Source organism: Antechinus flavipes, chromosome 4, assembly GCF_016432865.1.
Source record: "Antechinus flavipes isolate AdamAnt ecotype Samford, QLD, Australia chromosome 4, AdamAnt_v2, whole genome shotgun sequence".
Classification (NCBI taxonomy): Eukaryota; Metazoa; Chordata; class Mammalia; order Dasyuromorphia; family Dasyuridae; genus Antechinus; species Antechinus flavipes.
In genome coordinates, this window is record NC_067401.1 from 192,857 (window position 1) to 206,755 (window position 13,899).

Below are 13,899 nucleotides of genomic sequence, written 5' to 3' on the forward strand. Positions count from 1 at the left end.
AGGAAGTCTGGCTGGGGTAACTCTGCCTTCCTGTTCCCTCTCCCTTCCCTGCAACAGAAACTGCTTTACCTTCCCTGAGATTTCAGGTCTCTTCCCTTCTTCCCTGGGAGCTCAGGCCTCTCTCCTTTTTTTCCCTTAGAGTTCAGATCTCTCGCCTTTTCTCCAGGAGCTCAGGTCTCTCCCTGTTTTCCCTGGGAGCTGAGATCTCCCCCCTTTTCTCCCTAAGATCTTGGATCTCTCCCCTTTTCCCCTGGGACCTCAGGTTTCTCTCCCTTTTTTCCCTTAGAGTTCAGATCCCTCTCCCTTTTCCCCCGGAGCTCAAATCTCTCCCCTTTCCCCCGGAGCTCCCCATTTCCCCTGGGAGCTCAGTTCTCTCTCCCTGTTTTCCCTGGAAGCTCAGCTCTCTCCCCCTTCTCGCCTCGGAGCTCATAATCTCTCTCCCTTTTCCCCCGGGAGCTCAGATCTCTCTCCCTTTTTCCTTTGGAACTGAGATCAGTCCACACTCAGGAAACCGGGCCTGTGCTTGCAGCTCTCAGGTAGGTCTGAGCCAGCATTCCCCATATTTTCTGGCTTCCACTTGGCTGCCCTTGCCTTTGGGTCTCCTCTTTTTACCTTATGGTACATGACCTCCAGGTTTACCAGGAGCACACCTTTCCACCAAGGCTGCCTGTAGGATGAGCTCCCCACCCCTAAACCTTTTCCACATTCCCAATCATATCCCAAACTGCCCAGATTTCCCATGGGGCCACCTTTGTCAGACTTAAGACTTTGTCCATAGAAATCTAGGAGTCCTAATTTCAGCTTTATGATCAGGACCCAGGTGTCCCGTCTCCCCATTCCATCTCTTGGTTAGAGATTCAGCTGTCCTGCCTTCCAACTCCAAGCCTAAGCTCTCCCAGAATGTCCCAGCAGCCTCCCCAAATCCTAGGTAGACCTCAAGACATAGTGTTTCTGCTTTCCCAGGCTCAGCTGTCCATCAAGATCTCTCCTCTCATTCCATTAGCTCTGACTTCCATATCATGACCTATATTGGTCCCCAGACCTCCTGCTTTCTTGGCCCCTTTCTCTCTGAGCCCTCAGAGTTGAATTCCAGATTAGATTTTGTCTTCCAGGCTTAGCTTTGCCCTAGTCATTCCCTGGGGGCTCCATTCCAGAGCCTTTCCCATCTCCACCTTCCCAGTTTCCTTTCCTCCTACCCAAAGCACTCAAGTCTGTTGTCTAGAATGATAATGTGTGTGTTAGTTGGGGAGAGGGGAATTAGAGAGGCAGAGGACCAGGTGGTGGGGAGAGGTTTGACTCAAGAGCTATGGAGTCTGACTTGTCTCCTCCCATCTAGGATCCCAAATCCTCTTGTATCTCTGGGTTCTCTTTAGGAGGGTGGGGAGAGGAGGGAGGAGAAGAGGAGTAAAAGAAGGAGAGCAGGCTTCCTCTTAAGACCACCTTCCTTTCCAATTCTGACCCTCCTTGAATTGTTCTGTAGGGTACAGTCTCTCCCCCAGGAGCAGGGCCAAGGCCTTTGTAACTCCTGGAAGATCTCACACTCCCCCAAGGATCCCTGTAGGCTTTCCTCCTGCTTAGAAAAAGAGTAGAAAGCCTGCTCTTCCTCTTTGATGCTTCTCCCTCTCCAGGTTCTTCTGGTGACCGAGGCCTGTCCCAAATAGGGACTGGGTCAAAGGGAGACAGCAAAAGTAAGGTGAAATTAGACATTTTACTGGCAGGGCCCTAAACAGCAGTCTCCCTGGCTATGAAATCAAAGACAATCAGCCTGGGACTAGGATGAAGGGAAGCTGGGCTTTTCTATGCAGACAGAAAGAAGGGAGGGTTAGGGTTAGGGTTAGGTGTTCAGAGAGGCTTAGAATTGAAGCCCACCAAGGTTAGATGTGACCTCTGTTTATAAGAGCTTTGGCTGTTGCTTCTTTTGTGGGTCCTTCAAGGACAGGAGCAAGAAGATCCTGAGATAGATAGAGACCATGGAGCAGAAGGAGGAACTTGCCAAGATGGAGTCACTTTGTTTGCTTTGCTACCTCCACAGGGAGCCTAGAAGCCAGAGGGAATGGGCCCTGGGAGCCTCAGACCTCCTCTTCAGGTGAGTACAGTCTATCCACAGACTGACCAACATCAGCAGTCACAGCCATTCCTGCAGACAGCGAGGATGGGCTGTGGAGCTGGCAGGGTCTGATGGATGCGTCATTTCTTTACAAACACAGGGGGGGAAAGAATAGTAACAACCCTGCCCTGCCCAGCTGATTCCTTGGGTCCCTGACATCTTGAGCACTGAGATACCCCCCATCCCCAATTTGTTTTTATGTTCTTCCTCATTACAAAGGACTGAGGAGGTTCTCCACTTACTTCATTAGGAGTCTCTATTCCCCAGGGATCAGATCTGCTCCCTTTGGGCCCACCCAGCTCCCTCCCCACCCAAAGTCTCTCTTCCTCCTCTTGGTCTCCTGTAGCCATGCTTCCCTGAAGTTCCTCAAGCACAATTTCTCATGGTTATATCTAAATAATATATCTCCAGGGGTCAGCAACATATCCTCATGAAGACTCAGGAACTAATTGATCAATGTTCCCATGTGTGTATATGTATATGTACATGTTCACATACACACACACAATCTCACATTTGTACCACCCACGATCCACTCCCTTTTTCACCTGCTTCCCCTCCCCTGAGAACACAAATAAAACCAAACCCATTCACACAATGTTCTGTCTAAACAATAGAAAGATCCACTTGCCAATGTCCTAAAACCTATTGCTCCTTCTGCACCAGGTTCTGCCATCTTTAAGAGGCAGACAGCAGCATGATTCCTCGTTGTTCCTCAGCAATCCTGGTTAGTCTTTCTAGTAACCCAAGGTCACTACCATAGGGTGCCCTTTCATTTATGGCCTTTACTTATCCATGCCTTCCCCATCTACACCCACATATATACATGTGACATACCTGCAGTACACTTGTGTATGTACCCAGCAACTCTGATCAATGCCTCAGAATCCCTTTATCCCCTCAATAAGAACAATACATATTCATGTACATCCTTTGAGTTTGTTTTGCTCAGGACTGATCCCTCCCTTCATCTATCCTCCCTCTTGTTTCAAGCTTTTTCTCTTTTTCTGTCTCCAATGGACTAGAATACAGATTGCTCATTGACACCCATCTGATTCCTTCTCCATCTGCAGAAATACAAGCAAACCCTTTCTCTTAGATAGGTTCAGTTAACCTATCTAGTCCCTTCTATTTTTACCACTTTCTAGATCTCTCCTCATCATCTGGTAATTACAGTGGAGCTGCTTGCACTGGACATTGTTCTTCTGTTGGGTTAAAAAACCCTATATTCTCTTCAATTGTAATCCGTTCCTCCCATCTGATTGCTTTTTGGCTGATTGATCACATAATCCCTTTTTTCCATCTGATTATTTTTTGGCTGATTGAGCATATAATCCTTTTCTTCTATCAGACTGCTTCTCTGCTGATTGATGTTTTTGGTTTGCTGTCTTGGATTTGGTCCCTACCTCTCATTTCCCTGGGTCAGTTTATATTCTGAGGCCCAGTTGCATTTTGGACATAGGGTTTTAAGTCTTCTTCTCTCACCCTGTCCTCTTACTCTATACCTACACTGAGCTTTTAGATGCCCTATTTTTCCATATTGGAAGCATTTTCTAGAAGTCCCTTGCCAAGAGGGACCCCGTCTTCCCATATTTTGCGTCTTAACCATCCACCGTGGGACAGCATCTTATGATCTCTAAAGGAGCATCTTTGTGTAGTCCCCATATAATTCTTCTACAAACCTCATTAGCATTTTCCTTAGCCAACTGTCTTAATCATAATTCTTGTAGCTGCATTTTCTTCACTGTATTCTCTGATACACGATGAGACTGTTGCAGGACTTCAAACATATGTGATAACTGATTTCTTGAAGTCTTATGTCTAAGCTGTTTTTTTTTTTTTTTCCAGGGCATTCTACTAGGACAATGATACTTGTTTTGCCTTGCTCCCTTTTCTGTGTGACTTTTACTTTGAGCTGTCTTACATTTATTCCCTTTTTTAAAGTCTCTTGAATTTGATTTAATATTTGTCATTGCCTTGGGGCTTCCAATTGGTTTCCATAAATTTTGGGAGAATTTGTTGTATGGGCAAAGTTTTATGAACTTGATTCTTTCACAGAACTCTTCCTTTTCATTTAGTTTCCCCTCAAATACTCTTATTCCATTCATAAATATGACTTACTCTAGAGCTTACTCTTCTAAGAATTCTAGCCCCCTTAGGACTATACTTCTAATTAAATGCCTATTACAAAAGAGTATAGTACTTCCAAATCATTCTCTTTATCTATTGAATTGACTGTGGTTTTGTATGTTGTTTACAATGTGATTAATTATGTTTATTGTTTTCCTAATGTTGAAATATCTTTCCATCCCTGGTAAAAATCCCACTTGATCATAATGAATGGTATCTTAGGTAATATACTGGAGTTGTTTTGATAGGATTGTGTTTAAAATTGGAGGGAGGAGACAACATTCATTCTTTGACTTGTAATTTATTCTCTCTGTTTGGACTTTCCTTGATTTCAGTATTGGGACTGTGTTTGATTCTTGTAGGATATTTTCTTGTTTGATGAAATTAGTGGTGAAGTGTGGATGCTAGCTGTTCTTTATAATTTTGATAGAATTTTCCTATTTTTTGATAAGTTGAATATTTCAGGCTTATGACAGTATTCCACTTAGCTTTCTCTTCTCAACTCCTTTAGCATAAAATTGTATATTATATATCAAGTATGTCCTTTATTTCTTCTGGTTTTCTTGTGATTTCACTTTTGCCATTTGCTATTTCAGTGCATGGATTTTATGCTCTCTTCCTTTTGATCAGATTAGCTAAGGGTTTTCTCCACTTTATGAATCATTACCAAGAAGCCATTTTTAGTTTTGTCATTTTTATTTTATTTCAAATTTATCTATTTCCCTTCTAATTTTGATATCTTGTCTTTTGCACTTATTTTTGTTTTATTCATTTATTTTTCTAGTTTTTTTTAATAAGTCATATTCAATTAATCTTCTGTTTTTCTATATGTGTTTTCCCCCTCCTGAGGCAACTGGGGTTAAGTGACTTGCTCAGGGTCACATAGCTAGGAAGTATGAAGTGTCTGGGGCCAGTTTGAATTCAGGTCCTCCTGACTTCAGGACTGGTGCTCTATCTACTGTACCATCTAGATGCCCCTATTTTTCTATATTCTTAATGTGTGATGCTAAGACTATATTTCCGTCTGAGGACAGCTTTAACTGAATCTCAGAGATTGTGGGATATTGTTTAATTAATAATTTTCATTATATTTTATAAAGTTATCATTTCTAAATTCTCTTCTCTGAATCAATCATGTAATATGTGACAAGTAAATTTATTAGGTTTATATCTTGTTGGTGATCTCTCAACCAATTTTCATTCTTATTTCTTTAAGGAATGAAAAAACATATTGATTATTTCTGCCTTTTTACATTTAGGTACAGTATCTCTATATCCCAATGATTAATTTTTGTAAATATACCATGTGTTGAAAAGAAATATGCATATTCCTTTCTTTTCCCATTTAGGAGACCATAAGTTTTTTACCTCAAATTTCTCTAAACATTTCTTCATCTTTTCTACTTTATCTCATTCTGTGTTCCTTTATCCCCTTTTTCCTTTTAGTTCTCTTCTAGATTCTCCTCCTTTTCTTGACCTTCATCTAGTCCTGTTCATTAGTTTTCTAATTTCATCCATTTTTCTTATCCTGTCTAACAAGCAATTCTCTTCTTCTCCTAGCTGTTCATCTTCCCTTTCTGTTTTGCCTAGATTCTTGTTCTCTGTCACATAACTCCTCTGCTCACCTGGTCTTTCTTTTTTCCTTGACACTTCATACAATCAAAGACTCCAAGGTCCCCATTCTGAGCTCTGTGCTATAGGACCTCTCTGCCACTTCTTGTAGCCCAACCATACAGATGCCTTCCCTTTCAGAACACTGTGTATCAGGGCAGGTGTCAGAGACTCTTCTAGCAGGGAACATCCCCTCCAGATATTCATCCTCTCCTTTGTCCTTTTATGTTTCTTCCACATCCTCCTAGAAATGTTAATCCTGTCTCCATGTTCTCCTATTTCTCCAAGTATTAATTTCCCCCAAGAAAGACAATTTCCAAAATCCAAAGACAAGTAGCCTTTTCAGGTACTAAGCCCCCAAGCCTCAGGGTGAGGTCCCCTAACTGCTATAAGAATATTAATCAGTCAAACCCACCTCCAAGGTCAGGCCTCCTGCCTTGCTACACTTTTCCAACTTTCCACCCTCCTCCCCAACTCCCCATGTGGTCATCTCCTTGGTAATCTCAAAAAGTATAGAAAAGCAATAAATTCCTCAGTTGTTCACAAGTGAAATAACAGAATTAAGGAAATAAACTGGAGATGTGTGATACACATAGACCAGGATGAGATCAGGGTAGCCATTCCTAGTTTAAAAAAAACAGGTAAAAAATTCACAATGATCATCCTCTTTGGCAAAAGATGGTTTATTTGGGAGAAGAGGGTATAGATAAAAGGAAGAGGTAAGGGTTTGGAAGAATTCAGTAAAGAATATGACTTGTGGCCCTAGGATGCCATTCCCTTATGCATTCCATAAGAAGTCATTTCTCAGCTTTATTTCAATTGTTTCTAAATTCAATCGATCTCTTAATGACCACATAATCAAGGGATAACTCTGACACTCAGAAAGCCTATGACCTTTGGGCAAATCCCTTCTCTGTGTTTCCATTTCCTCCTATAAATTGGAGGGGGTTGGACTCTTTAATTCTGAAGACTCTTTGAGCTCCACATCTTATGACTTTTGATTGTGTAGGAGATGGTGACATTCAAGGATGTGGCTGTGGACTTCACTAAGGAGGAGTGGCGGCTCTTGGACTCCTCTCAGAAGGAGCTGTATAAGGAGGTCATGTTGGAGAATGCCCGGAACCTGCTCTCCCTGGGTAAGGAAATTTCTCCTAATAATTGCAATCTACAATCAAAGGGAATATCTTCATTCTCCAGTATGCAGGATTTGGTAGTAGGGGAAGAGAAGGGAAAGGGATGGTCTTTGCATTATATAATAGGAACCTGGGGATGTCCTTTATTGCTCCTGAAATTCTAGCTTAAGTTTCCAGGTATAAGATTAAATCTGTGTGGAAGTATCTCCAACATGGAACTAATTTTAGAGGTTAGCCTCTACCTGGACACAAATATTGTCTGCCTATTCTCTGAAAACTGCTCAGGCAGCTTTTCCTTTCAACTTGTTCATGTTTTTTTCAAATTTTTTGGAGTATTCTTCTTTTTAATGAGCATCAATTTGTAGCACAAACCCGCTAGTTGTCCCTAGTATAGGAAGTTTCTCATTAAGCTTCCTTTGTATTGCCCTCAAATTGCAGCAAAAGTGGTGAGAAAAGAATTGAAGAGAATAAGCATTTATTTTTACCTACTATTTGCTAAGTGCTGTGCCATACGCTTTCTTTACAATACAGTAACAATATTGTTTAAGAATAACTTCCAGCAAATAAGTTATTTTGTGTATCCTAAGTACCTAAATTAATGCTAAAGGACAAATCAAGAAATGCTATTTGCATTCAGAAAAAAAACAACTGATAAACAGAAATATATATAGCATAGTTTTACATATGAATGTATGTGTGTGTATATATTTATACATGTGTGCATGTGTTTATTATTTATGTTTACATATTTCTATGTAATGGGAATCATCTCTAGGGGGCAGGCAATGTGGAGAGAAAATTTTACTTCATTTTGTTGTCTATTTGAAAGGAATAGCAAGTTGTGCATTGCAGATTTACAGTTTCATGTGCAATTACCATATTTATTTTCCTGTGATATGGAAATGCTTGTTTATAAATTAAAAATAAAACAAAATATTGTGTAATTTTAAGTTCATCTTAACTTTCCAAGTTAGGTGATATAGTTATCATATTTGAGAGCTGAGGAACCTGAGGCAAATTAACAGAGTATAATTGACTTGCCCAGAGGTACAGTTAGTAATTCTTTAAAGTTTCCTTCAAACTCAAGGTACACCTGATTCTATGCCCAGGACTCTCCACTGTACTACCAACTCCCTATAACTTCTGTATAGTGGAAACTGTGGAATGAACCTATCTTTCTGTAAAAAAGGTGTGCCAAGTCCAAAGTCCCTAGTGATCAGGCCTGAGGTTGCTCCAGCCAAATAACACTTTTTCCCCAGGTATGGGATCAGAAGTTTCTGCCAGAAGGGAGCCTCATAGGACTGGAGCTGGGAAGAAGGGCCTTTGGCTCTCTGTCAGAAGAAGTTGTACAAATAATGGGGCACATCCTATTTTAGGTTACTTGCTTTACAAGCACTAGTGGGTAGGTGTAGACATATATGTCTGAACATAAGGGGCTGAATTTCAACATGGAGAAACTCTGGATCCTCATCCTATCCCCAAGGAGAACTAAATTACAAACCTCTCTTCATCTTCATCTGTAACTGATTTCCATGCTCAGGGCTTCCAGTTCCCAAAGAAGAGGTGATCTCTTATTTTGAGCAAAGGGAAGCATCCTGGATGCTGGACCAAAAAGGCCTCAGGAGCTACTCTCCAGGTGAGTGAGTTGAAAGCAGGTCTGAGGCTTCTAGGAGTTACCCTGAAGTAAATGTTCAGTTTGAGGGAAAAAGGCCAGACTTGGATTTCTTTGCTGGATATTTCTTGGCAGCAGGGTCCTGGATTCCTCAGTGAATCTCAGTTACCCATCTATAAAATGAGTGCATTGCACTCCATGACTCTGTAGGTCCCTTCCAGTGCTCATCTGTGGTCCTATAAGAAATAGCTGTCTGGGATTTGGGGCAATGGAATTCTCCTGATGAGCCGTTTCTTAGAACTTCTTCTAGTCAGTAAACAATTAAGGGCCTACAATGTGGCAGCCCTGGGCTCAGCACCAGGAAAAATAAAGAGATGTAAGGGACATCCCCTGCTCTCATAGAGGGCACAAAGTGGTGGGGCAGACTATACAGCAGTGACTATGGAGAAATCCACTGTGAACCAGATAAACTGAATAAGTTTAGTGCCTCATTGCCTCATTAATTGGTGAGGATAATAGTGGTTTAAGAAGGAGAACAGAACTGGGGAGGAAATAGTCAAAATGAAATAAAATAGCTAGCACTTACACAGCTCTGTTTGTGTGTCATGCATGGCATTGTCTTAATTTATCCTCATGAGAACCCGAGAACTTTGCTGATATCATTAAGCCCATTTTACAGATAAAGGAACTGAATCAAACAGAGGTCCTATAACTTGACTAGCAAGGTTCTAAGGTAGGATTAAAACTGTTTTTTTTTTTTTTCATTCAAAGCCCTAATCCACAGTCTATCCACTATAACTGTATTCTGATTTTGAAACAAATAGGACAAAAATGATCATACAAGTATGGGAGAGAAAATGGGAGAATTAGACAAGTTCCTCTTGAGACTTGGAAATTCATTTTTTTTTTAAATCTAGCCAGTCAAAATCAATTGCTAATTACTGTTAAAAAAAAAAAAAAAGATTTATATTTCCATTGGCTCATGACAAAAATTTCACTAAATGACTAATGTACTCAAGGGTCAATTATAAATATTGCTTTATGGTTTTTTTTTTTTTAATATTTATATACTCAATCTGTGAAAGGATAGCAACTGAATTCCTGCTGAATGACCAGCCCATGTTGTCAGCTAATTCCTTTGAGAAACTGTCAGATAGAAGAAGAGGAACATAAACAGAGGATAAGTTCAAATTAGAAAACAACCTTAGACATGTCAGTGAGGGACACTTAACTGATTTTCAGGAAAGGTTGTGACCTTCCATGTTGATTTCATGATGGCCTTTCCTATCCCCGTCTTCTGACCATGGTTTTCAAGAAGCCTGCCAGCACTGCTGCAGGAATGCAGACCCAAGTCATATCTTGCCGAGGAGATTAGAGATTGGATGAGACGGGGTTGCTAGGTAACCCAGGAGGGAGAAAACTATTCTGGTCAAGGGAAAGATAGCCTGGAGGGACTTTGCACTCCTGGGGCCATTTGAACATGAATGCCCAACCTTTCTGGAATGGTGAAAACAATCTGATGTTAATTTTGAGAAACCAAAAGACTGCGTTTCACTTAGAAGCAGTGAAAGTTTGATGGACTCACTGCACAGCCCTCCAAAGCACTATATTGGTGATCATGATAGACTGAACTCACAGCAGAAAGAGAGCTGTTAATGTGGAAATGTGCACATCTGTATGGTCCCAGAGGACAGCTACCTTTATATCAGACATTTATTTACCATTTTAGGTGTCACTAACCCATTTGTGGTACAGATCCCTTCAGTCATTATCTCAATCCTTTAAGGGGTTTGTGAGCTTCCAAAAGACAAAGGATTGCTACAGAGGAACTCCCTTCCATATCACAGGATGATGAACTCAACTTTTCTATATGAGACACATTTTCAGATATGGATATTTTCCTGCACTTTTAAAAATTTGTGTTTTTTAGTTTATGCAGGAGGCACATAATGATAACTTTTTAGAAAGAAATAAGTATTAGCCATCTCAAAAAAAAGTAATGGGTCAAAACAAAATCTCTTATACCTCAGGTAAATAAGTAAACATCTGTGTTCTGAATATGACCTCAGATAATGTGATAGAAAAAAATAAAACTGAAAGTGATCATCATGGAAATTTGTTATAGTTATAGTCAGGATAGAACATGAAATAATTTGAGTAGTTAGTATATGAACACCAAGTGACATATCCCTGAAAAAAGCATTGAATGTGCAGATAATGAAAGAGAAAGGAAAAAATTGAGAGTGAAGATAATTTGTCACATACTGTAGGCAGAGCATTCACAGGATGTTAATTCTAGTCTATGTTGCTGGGATTTGGGTCAAGTCACTCAGCCATTCTGAACTGATGATCTGAGTTGTACACCCATAAGAATGAAGGCACTTTCTATGATATCACAGGTTTATTGGGAGGTTCCAATGTAACTGTGAATGAAACTGCATAGATATTAAATCATATTTATGACTAAAATAAAACGTGTGTGTGTGTGTGTGTGTGTGTGCCTGCATCATGTCTGTATTTGTATTAGTTTGTTGTTGTTTTCTTTTCTTTTTTTAGAAGGAGTGAACAGACTTGGAATGATGGAAACTATTGCAGATCTAAGCCATTCTGTTACAGAAACTCACAAGCAGAGATTTATGGATGATGGTCTCTATAACTTTATTGGGAGAGAAATCTATGCAATATATGAAAGTATCCAGCGTAGAGAGAAACATTATGAATGTAATCAATGTGGAAAAGGTTTTATAAAAAAGGAAACTCTTACTGCACATCAGAGAATCCACACTGGTGGGAAACCTTATGAGTGCAACCAATGTGGCAAGAAGTTTAATCAAAGGAAAAATCTTACCAGACATGAGAGAATCCACACTGGGGAAAAACCTTATGAATGTAACCAGTGTGGATTGACTTTTAGACATAACAAAAGTCTTATTGTACATCAGAGAATTCACACTGGAAAGAAGCATTATGAATGTAATCAATGTGGCAAGGATTTTAGTCAAAGGAAAGCTCTTACTAGACATCAGACAATGCACACTGGAGAGAAACTTTATGAATGTAACCAATGTAGAAAAACTTTTAAATGGAAAAAATTTCTTACTAAACACCAGAGAATCCACACTAGAGAGAAATCTTATGAATGCAACCAATGTGGAAAGGCTTTTAAAGATAAAGGACGTCTTAGAATACATCAGAGAATTCACACTGGAGAGAAACCTTATGAATGTAACCAGTGTGAAAAAACTTTTAAAGTTAGAGGAAGTCTTATTACACATCAGAGAACCCACACTGGAGAGAAACCTTATGAATGTGACCAATGTGGGAAGGCTTTTATATATAAGGAAATTTTTATTGTACATCAGAGAATCCACACTGGAGAGAAACCTTATGAATGTAACCAATGTGGAAAGGCTTTTAGAAAACGGGCAGCTTTTACTGTACATCAGAGAATCCACACTGGAGAGAAACCTTATGAATGCAATCAATGTGGGAAGGCTTTTAGAGAAAGGAGAGTTCTTAATGATCATCAGAGAATCCACACTGATGAGAAACCTTATCAATGTAAGCACTGTGGAACAGCTTTTAAAAGTAGAGGAACTCTTAGTACACATCAGAGAATCCACACTGGAGAGAAACCTTATGAATGTAACCAGTGTGGAAAGTCTTTTCTATATAAGAAAACATTTATTGAGCATCAGAGAATCCACACTGGAGAGAAACCTTATGAATGTAATCAATGTGGGAAGAGTTTTGGTCAAAGGAAAGCTCTTACTAGACATCAGAAAATTCACACTGGAGATAAACCTTATGAATGTAATCGATGTGGGAAGGGTTTTAGAGAAAGGGGAATTCTTATTCAGCATGAGAGAACCCACACTGGAGAGAAACCTTATGAATGTAACCAATGTGGAAAGGCTTTTAGACAAAAGGGAGCTTTTATTCAACATCAGAGAATGCACACTGGGGAGAAACCTTATGAATGTAACCAATGTGGAAAGGCTTTTATACAAAAGAGAACCTTTATTCAACATCAGAGAATCCACACTGGAGAGAAACTTTATGAATGTAAACAATGAGGAAAAGCTTTTAAAAATAGAAGAACTCTTAGTATACATCAGAGAATTGACACTGAATGTAGCCAATGAAGAAACACTTTTACAAAAAAGAATGTTCTTACTCTACATCAGAAAATCCACACAGGAAAAAAACCTTATGAATGTAATCAATGTGGAAAGGCTTTTAAAAGTAGAGGAGCACTTAGTATACATCCATGAATCCACACTGGAGTGAAACTTGTAAATATAGCCAATGTGGAAAGATTTTTAGACATAAACAAAGTCTTATTGTACATTAGAGAACCACATTGGAGAGAAACTTATGAATGTGACCAATGTCACATTTTAAAAAGGGAACTTTTTGAGTGGATAACAATCAGAGAATGGATGAATAAGTTAAGATATATGAACATTATGGAATATTATTGTTCTATGACAAATGGTCAGCAGGATGATTTCAGAGAAGCCTGGAGAGACTTCCATCATGATATTAAATGAAATTGGATTATTTGCCATCTAAGGGAAGGGGTGGGAGGAAGGGAAGGACCAAATTTGGAGCACAAGGTTTTGTAAGGGTGAATGTTGAAAATTATCCATGCATATGTTTTGAAAATAAAAAGAAAAAAAAAAAGGAATTTTTTTTTTCTCTGCATCAGAAAATCCACACTGGAGAGAAGTCTTATGAATGTAACCATTATAAAATGTCTTTTACAAAAAGTAGAGCTCACTGCATATCAGAGAATCCACATTGAGGAAAGCTTTTATGAATGCAACCAGTGTTGGAAAAAAAAAAAAAGCGTTTAAACATAAGAGAGTTATTACTAGGCACCAGAGAATTCACACTGGAGAGAAAGCTTATGAATATAATCATTGGGGAAAGGCTTTTTGAAATGGGGAATCACTTATTCTACATCAGAGAATCCACACTGGAGAGAAACTAAATGTAACCATTGTGGAAAGGGTTTTATAAAAATCTGATGAGTTATTGCCAAATCTGTAAAGAAAGGTAAAAGCATTAAAATAAAGATGAAAAGTAATTAGGTACAGACATTGGTAGAAGACTGGTGTTGTTGATGTCTTTTATACTTATCCTCTAGCCATAACCCTATATGGGATGTGGGGGTATGGCATAGGGGAAAAAAGGTATCACCAATAGATTCTTAAACATATTGGATCCTTTTTGATTTGTTAAGATCACATCAAGATTTCACATACTTGAAAAGCAATAAGGTGAAGTGGAAAGATCACTAG

The 13,899-nt window shown here is 39.4% G+C and overlaps 1 protein-coding gene across 1 annotated transcript; it reads left to right on the forward strand.

The window, feature by feature from the left end:
- The first annotated feature begins 1,873 nt into the window (after window positions 1-1,873).
- LOC127562428 (zinc finger protein 883-like) lies at window positions 1,874-13,283 on the forward strand. Its single transcript, XM_051998142.1, has 4 exons — window positions 1,874-2,086; window positions 6,858-6,984; window positions 8,522-8,617; window positions 11,150-13,283. Exons 1-4 carry the CDS (start codon window positions 2,054-2,056, stop codon window positions 12,667-12,669), a joined length of 1,776 nt encoding a protein of 591 aa, XP_051854102.1. The 5' UTR covers window positions 1,874-2,053; the 3' UTR covers window positions 12,670-13,283.
- The last annotated feature ends 616 nt before the right edge of the window (window positions 13,284-13,899 follow it).

What these genes read in the sequence shown, in the direction of transcription:
- LOC127562428 (XM_051998142.1), top strand. Translation starts at nt 2,054, where the DNA reads ATGGGCCCTGGGAGCCTCAGACCTCCTCTTCAG. An exon ending in GCCTCAGACCTCCTCTTCAG is followed by an intron (nt 2,087 to 6,857) that starts GTGAGTACAGTC and finishes TTGATTGTGTAG; the next exon opens with GAGATGGTGACATTCAAGGA. An exon ending in CCTCAGGAGCTACTCTCCAG is followed by an intron (nt 8,618 to 11,149) that starts GTGAGTGAGTTG and finishes TTCTTTTTTTAG; the next exon opens with AAGGAGTGAACAGACTTGGA.